Source organism: Ostrinia furnacalis, unplaced genomic scaffold (genome assembly GCF_004193835.3).
Source record: "Ostrinia furnacalis isolate ACB-3 unplaced genomic scaffold, ASM419383v2 OfSCF7613, whole genome shotgun sequence".
Taxonomy (NCBI): Eukaryota; Metazoa; Arthropoda; class Insecta; order Lepidoptera; family Crambidae; genus Ostrinia; species Ostrinia furnacalis.
The window spans coordinates 208669-223989 of NW_021137852.1; the positions used below are offsets into that span (position 1 = coordinate 208669).

The following is a 15321-nucleotide window of genomic DNA, read 5'->3' on the forward strand; positions in this document are numbered from 1 at the left end:
CGGAAATTTCTACAGAAACACTGCCCTGTTAATCCACGTTTTGTACTGTCCGAAGAGCAATTAATCATCTCAAGTCCATTTGCAGCTGTCAGGGTGTTTCTGTTCATAAATCTCCGCCAAAAGTCCGGCCGAATCAAAACAAGTGAGACGTTTAAGAGATTTGTCCACACCAGAACTTCTTTTATGTTATGTAGTTTTTTTAAAGTGATTTGAAGTATGAAATAGTTTCAAAGCGTAGGATCAAATTATCCTAGAAGATAGATGGGTACTTCTCATTTACACTCAAATTTGATGGTCACACAATAATAGTTCATAAACGGTATAAGTTAGAACAATACCTTTGAAATCAGATGATAAAATATCTATTTAGCTACATACAAAATCAATTTTATCGTAATAGAAGCAAAAATAATACAAAAAAATCATATGAAACTATAAAAAACGGGGTCATTTTTCGCGTTCTCATCGTGTCACACCTTCGGTTGCAATGAAACATTTGGTTACTGCATTCACAATTTTCATTCAATTTGTGTGTAGCATATACTAAAATCATCGTAATTAAATATACTTTCCACACAATAGTCAAAAATATATCTTCTTATAATTATTTTGAATTGAGAAAGCGAAATACGTTGGTCACACGATTTTAGGTACCTAAAATTTTGAGTAATAATACAAGATTGCCGTTAAACNAGGCCCTCTGGCCTAAATAAAAAAAATATTTTTGTTGAGGGACTAATAATCAGTTAGAGTTCTTTTTTATTGAGGTATTGATAATCCGTTTTTTGCTTCTTTAGCATTTCAGAATGCCACCAGTGTCACCCTTAAAACCAATTGCGTAGAATCTTGTAACTTAGTAGGTGACCTATAAATCGGTAAAATTTTATCTTGTATTTAAGTAGGTACCTATTTATATTTTGTTATTGCTATTTATCTATGAAAATAAGACAAAATATATGTTTTATAAACAATTAAGAGTCATTTACAGTAGTAAAGTTTGAAAAAATTATTGCTGTGAAGTACAGAATCACTTTCGTGGCATCAAAAAATTCAAAACGTTAAATCTTCCAAACGAGACTCACTATTTGACTGATTTACTGAGAATACAATCTTCACATCAAGCGCTACAATTTTTGTTTACAAAAAGTTGAAATAAGTTAGAAATAAAATTCGCCACGAAGGTGACGATGAGAACCGTGGCGATGAGAAATACCCAGATACAAGCCTAGTTTTGTATGGATATTGTAGACTTGAAAAGGTTTGCTGTCCAATAGGAAATTGATATGCAACGGCACGCAAAGCCGTCTCGATTTGGTGGAGGTTTGTCTGATGTATATGGCAGCTCTTTAAATCAGACACTATTGCTTTTAAAGCGAAGAACTAAAGTATTTGTAAGAGTAAAATTAATCGATGTTTGAAAAATAGTATGTAAGATGAACTAACTGCCTTAAAGGAGCATGTAAACTGTTGTTGATGAAAGCATGAATTCATGTGTTCAACTGAATATAACTTTAAATACGAACAAAAATTTGTAACTGCTGAAACTGCACGTAACAAAAAGAACGCGAAAAATTCGACTTTATGCGGATGAGTGTCTGCAGAAAAATTCTAAAAAAATTTGAAATCAATCCTAGCACTTAAAAGATGAATTTTATTAATTTCGCATGCGATATTTTTGGTTCTTCTAAAGAGTACGAAATATGAACTCCATTGAGTTGAGAGAAAGTAGATAATTTTTAGGGTTAACGCAAGTTCAATTTTACAGTCTTAAACTTTTGAGCGGATAAAATGAATTTACATATTGACAAGGAATCGCAGTTTCCCTGTACAATCAAGGGAATCTTACAGTACTCAAGTCCGTTCTCACTTACACCCCATTGTATTGTATTGTACAAGCCACATCTCGCCAAGTCTAGAAGGAGCCGCCCATCAACCTATGTAGCGGTTTATTTTAAAAGACGAACGCGGAATGGCACACGAAATCCAACGGTCGGCGTCGATGCGGAAATTTCCGATAACCGAGCACCTTTGTACAGACGCCGGCATGTCAAGCTAACACTGTATGTTTTATGCCGTTGTAATAAGTGCTCTTTTGCTACAAAAATTTACAGGCTGATGTGCTGGCGCCTGTACGCTCGTCCACATTTAAAATAGTACCGTAACATGGAACAGTAACCCTCTGAGTGTTACCCTGCAATTAGTCACTGTGTCGAGTGGACGCGGGTCCCATAAAAATTACGCCTAAGCGAATTTTAACGGTTACCGTTAAAAAGAATCGGCGAACATATTTGCGCCGAATATTCCGCGCTTTAAAATACAGTGAGTTGGTACCTTTATGTTTTTCAATATTGCATAATAATTTATTTTGCTCGAGCATAATGCGCTGTGCTTTAATTATCAAGTGGCTTTAATATAATTAATGTATACTTCCTTGTATTAGTATTTAGAATCTTAAATAGTTCTTAAGTGTAATTTCAGTGTTATACAAAATTGTGTTGGTAGACATAACATCGCTCTACCGATATTTTACAAATCATGTGTAATCAATGAATAAATTGTTACAATTAAGTTGTTTCGACGTTTATAATAATTAATTTATCTTAAATATCTTGTTTTTGGAGATAATGGATTCCTACTACATTAATTTAACAGCACTTATTAATAATATGTCAGAATCAATAAACACAGTGTCAATAACAGCGTAACACTTATCGTATCGGCCCGCAATATTTGCTAGAAGTTCCCAATGTAATTTCCATCGATTTCCCAGGGCGAATTCAGAAAACGCTGAAACTTGAAATGTTCAGTAAGAGCCAAAGCACACGATGCGTTGCGGCGGCGGTGCGACGCCGGAGCGGTGTCGCTGCGTCATCTTGGCGGGCACACGAAATATTTGCAGTGCGGCACCGCAACGTATCGTGTGCTTTGGCTAATATTTTTCAATAACTGAAAAGCATACAAATACCAAATGAAGTAAGTAGGTATAAATAAAATAATACATAGTAGGTATGAACAACGAATGGAAATAATATAATTTCAATATTGTCACAGATTCCAGGAAAAGAATGGTTTATTATTATCATAAATCTGAATAGGTGAAGCTTTTTCTCATAACTCTCGACATAGCGTTATCAACAGTATAGATACGCTTTAACTCGATAAAAGAAATTATTTTACACATGAAACATGAGGTGTTATTGAACGCACTGTTTAGAAGTCTTATAACAATCTTTAGTGATTCCATTAGTAACTAGGCCTATCTAAATTATTCATACTAAGTGAAAGTCCATAAGTATGTGAAAAAGCTTTACATAGTATAAGTTCTAACACCGCTTTTGTAAAGTTTAAGTGGTAATGGAATGAAATTATATGACGTCTGCTAGAGAATTGAAAGTCGCGCCGATTGGTCCAGTAAGAAACAAGAAACTTCCTAATGAAACTCACAAATTAACCATAAGGAACAGAATGGTTATTACTACTTACAAATAGAATTTAGTAAAGCTTAGTAAAGCTGCTCTCCTATTAATAATTCTGATTTAAGTGGTGTTAGAACTTAAGAGATATTCGGATTTAAAATTTTTATTCAGACAGTAACTTTGACGTCAAGCCGCCAGATTACCCAACAGCCAAGAAGAGAGTGCGGGGCTGCGGGCCGATGCCTCTCCCTTGCCGCTCACCCGAGCACGACCCACACAGGTGCACGCCTCATTAACACTTATCTACCCGCAATACAGCCCACAATCCTGTGACAACCCAACACCATGTCCCACGACAAGTTTATTGAAGCGTACCTGCTTGTATCGACAAGAAATTCCCATCGTTGCACATTAGAATAATATCTACAACAACTACTTTACAAAAAGCTCTTATTCTTAACAGATTTAAGCACAAATTCGAAAGCTCATTTGACTAGAATCTGGTTCATAATGGGCTATGAAATATCAGCAAGTGTCCAAGCGTTAGTTCGTTCGGAAATAGAAAATAAACAGATCCAAGCTTATGGATATATTAGCATACAAGTGTACTGTGATTAATTTAAACAATATATTACTTTGTGCTCTTATTAGTAAAATTATAGGCTTTTAAATTTTCATTACAGAATAATATCATCATTAACATCTCATACACCATTTCAATAGCTAGTATTCTACATTATTTCATATCGGCGTCATTTTACATATACTTGACTAGGTATACTTCATTGTGCTTATTATGGCACCTGTTCCACATTTATTTTTGTATTTTATTCTAATTACATTCTAAAGAAAGAAATGTAACTTACGGATAAACATTGTTCCCAAATCGAACATTCAACCTTAATAGGTTTATGTTTAGGTATTGAATCAAGTGTTTGTAACTTCAAAGTCATAACGCCTATAAAGAGGTAAAACAAAGGGAATATTAACCACTTCGATGTGGCAACAATTCCCTTGATGTTATAAAATTCTTATTTAGTTTACTAATACCATTATTATTACAGATATTAAAACACAAAGTTAAGTTAGATTTCTTCCTTTAGCTTCCCATAATAATTGAAGTCTTAAGTTATAATTACAATAGGGTATTTGTCTACTTTTGTAAGCTAAAAGATTACTTGGTTACTGAAGATGGACACTTTCTTAAGCGCAGATACTTAATTAGTTAAATAACTTCTTAACATTTCACACGAGTATTTTTTCAGTCACATGCGTTAAGCATGTACCTACCTATTAGAGCATAGATAGCATTGCCACACCAAGTTCGCTCCATCTCAAGACATAAGCTCCCAATCTTTAACATAAATTCCCGAACTATCTATACCTACACCAAAAATAGTCAAATACCCTTCTTGCGTGGATTATTGACAATTTGTCTTTTAATAACCTATCCGTTACACTTGAACAATTAACATTTCATTCTTGACTATTTATTCACAATTTCACATTTATCTACCTACACAGCATCGTCACTCAAATCACGAACGGGTAAAAATTCTGTCTGTACAGTGTCACAGTATGACGTCACTGGTCATGGGCGAGGCTGGTGGCCGCCGGAGCGTCGTGGCTCACGAGTGCCCGACGGGGGCGTCGCTCGCCGCGTGGCCCGTCAGAGGCGCCACGTGCGGGTGGCCCGTGATGGGCAGTGCGCCGGCGCCGGTGTGGTCGGGCCCGGGCTCCTGGGGGCCGCTGTCGGGGGGCTCCTCGGGCGGCGCGGCGGCCGGCCGGACGTTGTCGATCCGCGGGCGCGGCGAGTAGCGCGGCGTCAGCGCGATGCCCCCGACGACTGGGTGCGATTTAAGACTCCCGCCTGGAGGACGTCGTACATCATGCGCTCGTTCTCCTGCCGAACTGCCGACAAACAAAATGGGAGCTTAACGATCATAGTGACACGGCGACGACAGGGGCGGACTTTGCCAGGACCACACTTCGGACTAACAGCTCTAGATTTCTATCCACCGTCATTAGATTTGGAGGTGTTTACATTTCCTCGAGCACGTGTGGTTGGGGTCTACTCAACCGGGACTTAACATCACACTAGTTCTAGGGGGCTATTTGTTTTCTGTAATCGGGACAGGGATTCCAAACGAATTCCAAGTTCTAGAAGGTGCTTTCTATTACCTAAGTGACATGTTATTATGTTAATCTTATTAGTAAATATTAATGTCATTTAGCTTGAAAGTTATTAGGTAAATGTTATTACGTCTTATATCTTGTGGGCAGTAAAACCCGAGTATTAAAATGTTATACACAAAAAATCCAATCAACATTTAAAAAGTAATATTTTCCTCTCGCCAACAGACGACTCTACCTACGACTTCTTTTGGAGATTGTGGTTGTGCACGGGAGCGAATAATGAAAGGTATGAATACAAATATGTAGCAGAATATGGCAGTAAGTAATACATTTAAATGAATTTCATAATTCATCCACGTTATTTATTGTACGAGTACAGCTCAGATTTTCAATTTTATGGGTAGTCAAATATGATTTATTAATTTGGATCTTGTGACATTTTGTTGATTCATTTTTGTTAATATTGTAGTTAATTAATGTTTACGTCTTCTTTGTATTGTAGCGAATAAGATAGAAATGTCAATAAAGAAGGTAAGTACTTGGAACAGCGTTTTGTAACTGTGCCCCAAGTGATTCAAAATGGTGAAACGACATCTAATTGTCCTAAACAAATACACACGTGTTTAAGGTGCTCTAAGGGTAAGGCCCTCATGATGACATGCTTCAGGGCTGTCAAGACGAGTCTTAAGATCGGTTTTCTACAACATATCTTATATTCAATGAAGAGCCTTATTTTATTTCTAAAATGCAAAGTGACCATAAACTTTACGAGATAGAGTGTCAAAAAAAACTTGTTCGTGCTTTCCAATTATATTAGGGTTACGTTAATATTTACAAATTATGTTGTTTTTAGGTGCTAAAATAAGGAATATAGTTAGTCGCGTCCGCAAGAGGGATTAGTATTCAAACTTGTCCGAATACCGACTCTTTCAAGGGACATGTCACTTTTATTTAGGTGATTAGTACCGTCTAATCCTATCGACTTACTCTCACGTTGATATTGTTGGTTTCATAACAAAGAACGAATGACTGTACGAGATAAGGGCCTTCTATTCCCTACAGGAGATCGCTCAGTTTGATACCAATTGTTTTGGCGTGTTCCTGACGTAAACCCATTTAGGCACGTCGCACATCAAAGCAAGGATTGCGGGGAAGAAATAATTGTTCGCCGGTCTCTTAGAATCACAGCAGCGGTGGATGATGGACCTTAGTGACAGTACTACGGAAACTACTATGTCAACTATACGAAGATTAATGAATGTGGCCGAAGAAAACTTGTGATTGAACCGAGAAAATTGCTTTCCTTTTCACGAAAGACCCTAAGTAATCACGTGGAGATATCTATGAATACGTCTCTATTCAATTCCGTTGGTAGACTACATTAATTTGTATGGATCTTTGCCATATTACAAGTTTAAATAACTTTTACTTTATTAACTAGATACCTGGAGAAGAGCGACGTTTTTAGAAGATAATATACAATATATTAAATGAACTTTATTAAACAATTTATTGAAATACAGTAATAATATTGCGTAAAGTGCTTTGAGTGTCTCAAGTTTTTAAAAAAAATATTTACTAATGATTCTCAATAACAAATAATTTGTGCCGTGATGCCGAATAGCAGAGTCCGTAAGCTGAAAATTGTATGGCAAAAATATTGCGAAGCTATTTTTAGACTTCTTTTGTGACAAAAATATCATTTGAAGTGAAGTGGCACCCCTACAGTGCAATTAAATTGGCCAAAGGATAACGTTGTTAAAACTCTCACGTTGAGAGCGCAGCTATTAAGGCCCCCATTTTTAGAATATAATTCAATGAAATAGACATTTTATTTATGGGGATATAGTTTTAAAGAGGTCAGAATATTTGTAAAAGCGATATATAAGAGGTAATATCACTCTACTCAGTTCTAAAAGATTAAAAGGTACTTTTTTATTTTAATGCAAAAACATTAGGGCATGTAAAAAGTACGTAAGATTTACATCATTATAAATATGCAAAAGACCCTACAAAGTTAAATAGAGAGTAGGTATCAGTGAAAGAAAGGGCTTAGAAGGAATTGTATTGAACTACTGCGAGGACAAACACATTATGAAAGACATTGAATGAACAACACACGTAGGTACGAGTATATTGTTCTAGTTTGACATCACACATCATTTGCTGATAAAGTCCCTGACAGTCTCTTATTGTTAGATTAGATAGCATTACTGATGTCAGATATACATCTAAACCTATGTGAGGAACCACTGAAACTGGTTCAAGACAATCAAAACTGCCAATTCTTATTCATCAGGAGGCAGGCCTCCCACTAGGTGGACCGACGATCTGGTGAAGGTCGCGGGAGGTACCTGGATGCAAGCGGCGCAGGACCGGTCTTTGTGGAAATTCTTGGGGGAGGCCTTTGTCCAGCAGTGGACGTCTTTCGGCTGAAACGAACGAACGAACGAACGAATTGGAATTCGTAGTAAAAGTAATCAGCGTAAATAAATATGTATATTCGGGTATAAACTATCAAAGGACCTCAATCAAGCTTTTCCGTAGAAATGCTCAATCGTCCGGTATTTTATTATTCTTGGAAATATTATTTATTTCAGTTTCATTCATACGCCAGAATGCATTCGGCAATAACTTGCAACGTTATTTATTATTTTCTGTCGAAACAGAATTGTTCATCACAAACGTGTACAGCTAAATTTTTCGCAGTTATTAAAGGCTTAACGTTTGATTAAAGCAGAGTACATACTTTACCTACATAAAAGCGATTGAACAGAACAATTTAAGTCGAATATATTTTATTGCCTGTGTCCGTGACTTCGTTCATATTCTTTCCGGAGCCGTTAAATTTTACATTCGCTAAGTAAATTATTTCAGTTGGCTTTTTCCATGCTGTATTTTTACGATATAAAACTTATGGTAAGACTAACTTCAATACATAATAGGTAATACATTTTAAAACATGATTTTTACTTGTATTAATAAATTTAAAAAAAATATTAGTGAATTTATGTTAGTAACTTAAAAAAAATACTAATAAAGTGTGACTTCACAAAAAACAGGTGTTTTACATTGCATGTTGTTTCAATACTATTTCAGGTCTGTTGAAAGTTTCCCCACAAACTGTAACTCCGATACTTTGAAACACCAACAAACACAAGAGAAATACGCTGAACGCTGAACGTTTTGTAAGAAAGACTCACAGGTGGTCGTGAAATAGTGCTATCGTAAACACATTGTCATGGCGTAAACTTGGGAAGTCGGGACACTCATCGTTTAGTGGCGTCGAGAATGTATCACCAGCCTTATTTATGATCGCAAATAACTCGTACGTGTAATAGGGACGTACTCGTAGGTATACCCACCTTTCAACGAAACTTGAGCTTCTCTATCACTTACAGACCTTACTCTCATTTCCATTCGTAGATTGAGTTTCGTCAGAGCAAGATTAGGTATATTGTGATGTGAGTATATTATTCTGCTACTAGAAGTAGCTTATTTGGAAATTTCTATCTACAATTCTACATAGGTACTACTTTATTGCCTGAATTTCAAAATTGGTGTAACTTATCAAAATAATATTACATGTATGGTTTAAGTAAGTGTACATGTATGAAGTAGATGTTAAACAAAAAGCGCAAATAACAACAAAAACAATTGCCCTCGTGCGGTGGATTCGTTTACCAGTTATTAATCGTCAACAACGCACCCTTTTTAAAATAATGGTCAAATAAGACCTTATTGTGTACATCGATTACCATTTTTGTTCCAAAGTCGTTGTTATTACAACTAAATAAAAACCATCATGTAAAGCTATACAGTTGTTCGTATTCTAGAACTCCCCAGGCATATCATCCACGACCATCTGAGCTCTGGCGGCCCTCCAAACGTAAAGTAGGTACGGACGGTGAGCCAGAACTCCCGGATTTGTAAGCGATTTCAAATGTACGCCCCGCCGAGTGGCAACGTATGCAGAATAGGGAGGCATTATCTGTAACTAGCTGTGCTTGCAATTGTTCCCGTGGCGGCCACCTCGGCTACGTAACAAGGTCCGTTTACGATCTATCCGACTTTGTCGCACGTACGGAGATGACAGCAAGAGCGAGATCGATGGATAGAGATGAAAAACGAATTGCGATGCAGAGTATGCTGGGCGCAGGGTTGTGGAAATAGTTCTCTAATCGGATTTTCCCGATGTGTACTTAGTTATTTCCTGCCGTACGACATAATATTTTGAAAACCACATCAATATGTGGAACAATTTCTTAGAGTTTTTTGAGATTCGACATACTTACGTATAAAAAGAAGTGTACCTATATTCTTTCATTTTGAAGCTAACGTACCCAATATTCAATGACAGAAACACGCTATACCTCATAGTTACCTAATTATTTAACACAACAACTTCATCATATCTTTTTATTCACGAAATCCCCAACGTAAATCTCGTTAGAAAATAAACAAATGAGAAATATTTTTGTGCCTCGTATCTTGAAAATAACAGAGCATAAGTAAATGCACTGAAAAGTTCACTTAAGCTGCATTTAACGAACTTGAGAGCTTTTGAGAAAGAAAGCGATATTTACTTAGGTTGTTGTCTACAGACTTAAATGTCAGGCTTTATATTTCAGTAATAACTATAAAAGGTAAGTAGTACTTTATGAAATCTTAAAAGAAAAGCAATAATGTCTGATATCTATTTACACTCCAACTACAAGTCATTGCCCGCGGCTCTTCCCGTCGATTTCGAAACATCACTAAATTACTATCGTGATTCCCCCGGGAACTGTATTTTCCGCGGTGAAAAACATGACTGAAATATACACAAATAAAAATAGACTACTTTTCACAAGTGGAAGAACTTTCATAATCTGTAGTCCTTCAACTTTCTGCAAATGTAGAAAGTAGAAACAATATTTATAGACCTAACTAATAAATAAATATTATAGTTACACATAATGTTCAACACTGCTTTAAAATGACATTACCATATTAAACCTCACTTTAAACAGTGTCCAACGCGCACGTAACTTTTATTAGTAAGGTTAAATACGATAAACGTTGTTTAATTAAAATATAATTGCGACCTTTATTCTTAACCAAATGATATCTGGCTGAAAACACAATTTGCATATCATAAAGGGTCCCCATCGACAGAAAGACATCTTAATCTTAGAGTTTCTATTGAAAACCACAACGGGCGGTTTCGGGCCTCTCACATCAAATTATTCAGTTATCAACAAAAGGGTCACTTTCGCCAACAATGACGGGAATGGCATATTTATAGGCATGTATGAAACTCTGGAGGGTATTGTGATCCATCGCAGACTTGGCTTGCTAATCTATTCTCATAAAATTTGTCCCAACTGAATTGCGAGACATTTGAAAACTGGTGTTTTCAACTTCGTAATAGGAACTCTAAGGGGTTTCTGTTTGCTACTAAGAAACCCCTGGAGATTTTAGAAAGAAGACAGATTGATCGAAAAACTATTGGTATGTAGGAAAAGAAACTAGTTACCAGTAGATTATAATTAGATATAAGTACTATTTCTTGGGTTAAATAAAATTTATGACTATAGTTCAAATTCACATCAGTTGTTTCACGTAAGTAGTTCCATCCTTCTGATACGATCCTTACTTAAGTAATATAATAGCAATTGGTGAAAGTTTGTAGGTATTATCAATCAAAATAGTTTCGGAATCGTTCCAGAGAACTCACAAAGTTTACGTTCCAGAGAACACACCTTTAAAGTTACTAAGAAGGAATAATTTTCTTTTGCAAGACGACAATAGAACACGATTCAAATAGGCAATGGCTGTAAAATTCCAAGAACTCGCTGGCTTCGCATTTCTGAAGACTACCATAGAGCCATAATCCCGTGAAAGGCCAAGAAGTTTCGCTAAAATCCAGTTCCAAGTAGAGCCAATCCGAAGGAATGTGATTGTCTGGCCGCACTCCAAGTTCGTTCTCACGTAGCCACTCTTTGGCCACTCCGTATTTAGGTGCTCGTGGCAAGTAATATCAAAATCTATTCTCGGAAAAATTAGAACAGCTCAAAACAGCAAAGGAAGAGTTTGGAATTAACTTGTTGTTAACATTTTAATAATAATAATCTATATATATAAAAATGAAACCCGTTTCGCGTTGTCACGGCATCACGTGTGAACGGCTGAACCGATTTCGATAATTCTTTTTTTTAAATGTTTGTGGAAGTCCAAGGATGGTTCTTACGGAAAAAAATATTAAGAAAATCTCTACGCTAAGGCGGTACGAAGTTCGCCGGGTCAGCTAGTAAATAATAATAATAATAAATATCTTTGGACAATCTCACACAGCGCCATCTAGCCCCAAAGTAAGCAATCTATATATATAAAAGAAAGTCGTGTTAGTTACTCCATTTATAACTCAAGAACGGCTGAACCGATTTAGCTGAAAATTGTCAGGGAGGTAGTTTAGAGCCAGGAGAAGGACATAGGATACTTTTTATCCCGTTCGAAATTAAAAAAAAAGTCTGCTTATTTATTGCCATTAAGGCGGAACAAAGTTCGCCGGGTCAGCTAGTTATATATAAAATATGCTTGTGTTATGGGTGCTAGCTTAACGGATATACTACTTATATACTTTTTTTTTTTAAATACATACATATTATACATAGTAACACCCAGACCCGTCACAGAAATTAAAATTCATCATTTCAATTTCTGCCCGGCCGGGAATCGAACCCGGGACCTCTCGGCATAGTAGTCCGTTCTGAACCACTACACCAAACGGCCGACAAACATTGAACAAAAAAAAATAGGCTCTAAAGGTTTTTCAAAAAACTTAGTAAAATGAACATAACTTTTAAAATAAAACTATTTCAATTGCGTTTACAGAAACTCCTGATTATTTTTTTCTGAAAACTTACAGAATTACGAGTACAATGCAATCTCGAGAAAATATTTCTATTATTCTCGATTTCTCGAACAAACACAAATACGAGAAACACTCAAACGTACTGTCAGGGAACTCAGGGTGGCATTATAAAATTAATTATTTTCGTCCGAAATTTTAATGGGAAATTATTCCAGGTAGACGAACCTGAACCAACATTCAACAGGAGCTATTAATTTGGAAAACACAAACCCAACAATTGCCGAACAAGTTTCTTGCCAAGAGTCAACGGCGAGTTTATTTTCGGAGTATCGGTCTGTAGGAGCACCCAGCATTTACCTAGATTCAGCAAAACAGACTAGAGACGTGCCGTACGGTTATTAGATTTAGTTAGTCAGAAGATTTTAAAGGTATTTATTAAAATATATTTTAAAAAAAGGCCAATCCAGATTTATAAACAACACAACACACAGCCTTAAGGAAATTCACAGTTATCCTGATTTTAATTGTTGTTACAAGAGGGGTTTACATAGTAGTAGTTCCTACGAGTACACTTGAATTAAATAACGAAGAAGAAAACACCTAAAACCTAGTTATTCATTTATTTCATGTTAAAAAAATGGAAGCCTTTTACCGCCTGCCTACCATGTGGTAACTTATTTCAGCATCAATTGTTATAACTATGTTATTTCCGTGTTTTAGACCAATTTATTGAACGGCCTATGTTACAGGAAGATAATCTTGAATCGTAAAGCAACAAGCAGTAGAAAATAGTGTTGGCTATCACGGAACCGTTATTACCATCAGATTGGAAGCTCCCTGCTCCACGCAAACAGTGTTATCAACTTTGAAACAATATTACCTTCAAGATCGAAGTTAAAGACACACGAATTCAAGACTGATCGTTCTCAAGAGAAGATTACACTCAGCACTAGTTGAGAGCAGTTGAGTTAACGATCCGCCAACGACGATGCCCGGATCTTGAGTTGTTTGAATGAACAACAAACGTAACTATCAGACGTAGAAACAATCAAATATAGCCGGTTGAATTGGTTCGGAAACGTTCGATAGACTGCGGATGAATTGGGGGAAGTTTGTGTGAAGATTTGGAATTTGGAGTTGTTATCCAGTTTTGAGATCATAATGCAGTACTGATTTCATATTTTTGCATGGGTTTCAGTCTTCATCGAAATTAAACAGAAATATTATATTGCAGGTAAAAGCACAAGCTAAACTCTTATGTGTTTGTAAAGTACTTAAGTGCTATTTTGTACAACAAAAATGTACCCCTCCAAGAATTATGCGGCCAAAAAATGTCTCCTCCAAGATCCAATCAAGACAGAAGAAGACAAAAAATTATCAATATTGAATCAACAGTTTACTTACTCCAAGGTAAGATTTAACTGAATTACCCAACAATCCTTTAAATAATATTATTATACCTAACTTGTTATAGGTAACATGTAAGTAAACAAGTAGCAGATGATGAGAAACTGGTTAAAACTATATTCAATAGTGTAAGTGTAGAACTATCATCTAAACTTTCTAAAGAAAATCTCAACCTTATGTAAAAATGTGCAAAATATTCCAAGTTGAGATGAGTCGAAGCGAAAAATGATTTCACAGTTTAATCTAACCAAGTTCGCTACGAGGAGTCTAATCTCCGGCGACGATAGCGGGGATACCGTACACCAATAAGAAGTAAGATGAAAGCCAGGATCTGATAGCAGCACCATTAACCTTATATTAAGGTGATGCTCATAGCTACAGAGAATAAGTCAAAAAGTATTTTAAAATGGAAATGGTACAGGTAGAGTCATATCGTCCGATGTTAAAGAGTTCTATTAATCTTCTATTACCGTATGGGTTATAGTTTTTGCAAGAGTAGGTGTCTGCACATGGCTTCATCAGAATGACGACTTTATGTGCCTTGCAATTTATGAAAATATCTTAACTAAAATCCGTAATTCTCCAGCCTGTTATGGCAAATTGGATACCTAAATAATGATATTAGTTATTATTCAATTAAAGTGCCTTATCTAATAAATCGACAAACCCAGAACTCCGGGAAGCCTCTAACAGATCTCGGAGGTACCTATTATACCTAATTTAATAGAGAATTGTGAATTTATAGATTGTTCTTAAACTATAAAAAGATAGTTAAAGCCTATGAGTTAGGAGCCTAGGTAAAAAGTAATCACATTTGCTATTTCGTTTGATGGTAGGTAAGCAATATCCCATCAAAAACAATACTTGTCAAAAAAACCAAGTCTCGCAACTCAGTTGTTCTACGGTAAAAAGTTGTGAGATCCATGTAATACCAAGTCCAGGCCAGGAAATCTTTAACGTTTTACATAAATTATTGACTTGGCCATCGCACTAAATAATTTAATTTACACGTGTTTTCATGCGATGGCCAAGTCAATATATTTATGTAAAACGTTAAAGATTTCCTGGCCTGGACTTGGTATTACATGGATCTCACAACTTTTTACCGTAGAACAACTGAGTTGCGAGACTTGGTTTTTTTGACAAGTATTGTTTTTGATGGAATCTCATTTCTTTTTGTATTTTGTAGACAGCAGTTATGTATCTAGAAAACTGGACCGAAATTGAAAAATTTTACTCGACTTGGCGGTTGCACTACCGTGCCCCCAAATATTTTAGTTTTTCCTTGATTCATACACCAAACACTACTTATATTCCAAATTTGAAGCTTCTAGGTCTGCTAGAAGTGCCTTAGAGTTTTGATGATCGGTGAGTCAGTGAGTCAGTCAGTGAGTGACAAAATTAAGTAACTTTGACCCGTTATAATTCTTAAACTACTGGTTCAAATTGAATGAAATTTTAAATATACCGTGTCTTTACAATGCCTGCATAGCTAATGAAAATTCA

At 36.0% G+C, this 15321-nt stretch overlaps 1 protein-coding gene across 1 annotated transcript in view; it reads right to left on the reverse strand.

Annotated features, from left to right (window-relative positions):
* Positions 1–3588: 3588 nt before the first annotated feature.
* Positions 3589–15321, reverse strand: part of LOC114365693 (uncharacterized) — a 50200-nt gene continuing 38467 nt past the window's right edge. The window contains exon 2 of the mRNA XM_028322327.1: positions 3589–5327. Within this exon, the coding sequence (XP_028178128.1) occupies positions 5242–5327 (86 nt within the window). The 3' untranslated portion in view covers positions 3589–5241. The remainder of the gene's footprint in view (positions 5328–15321) is intronic.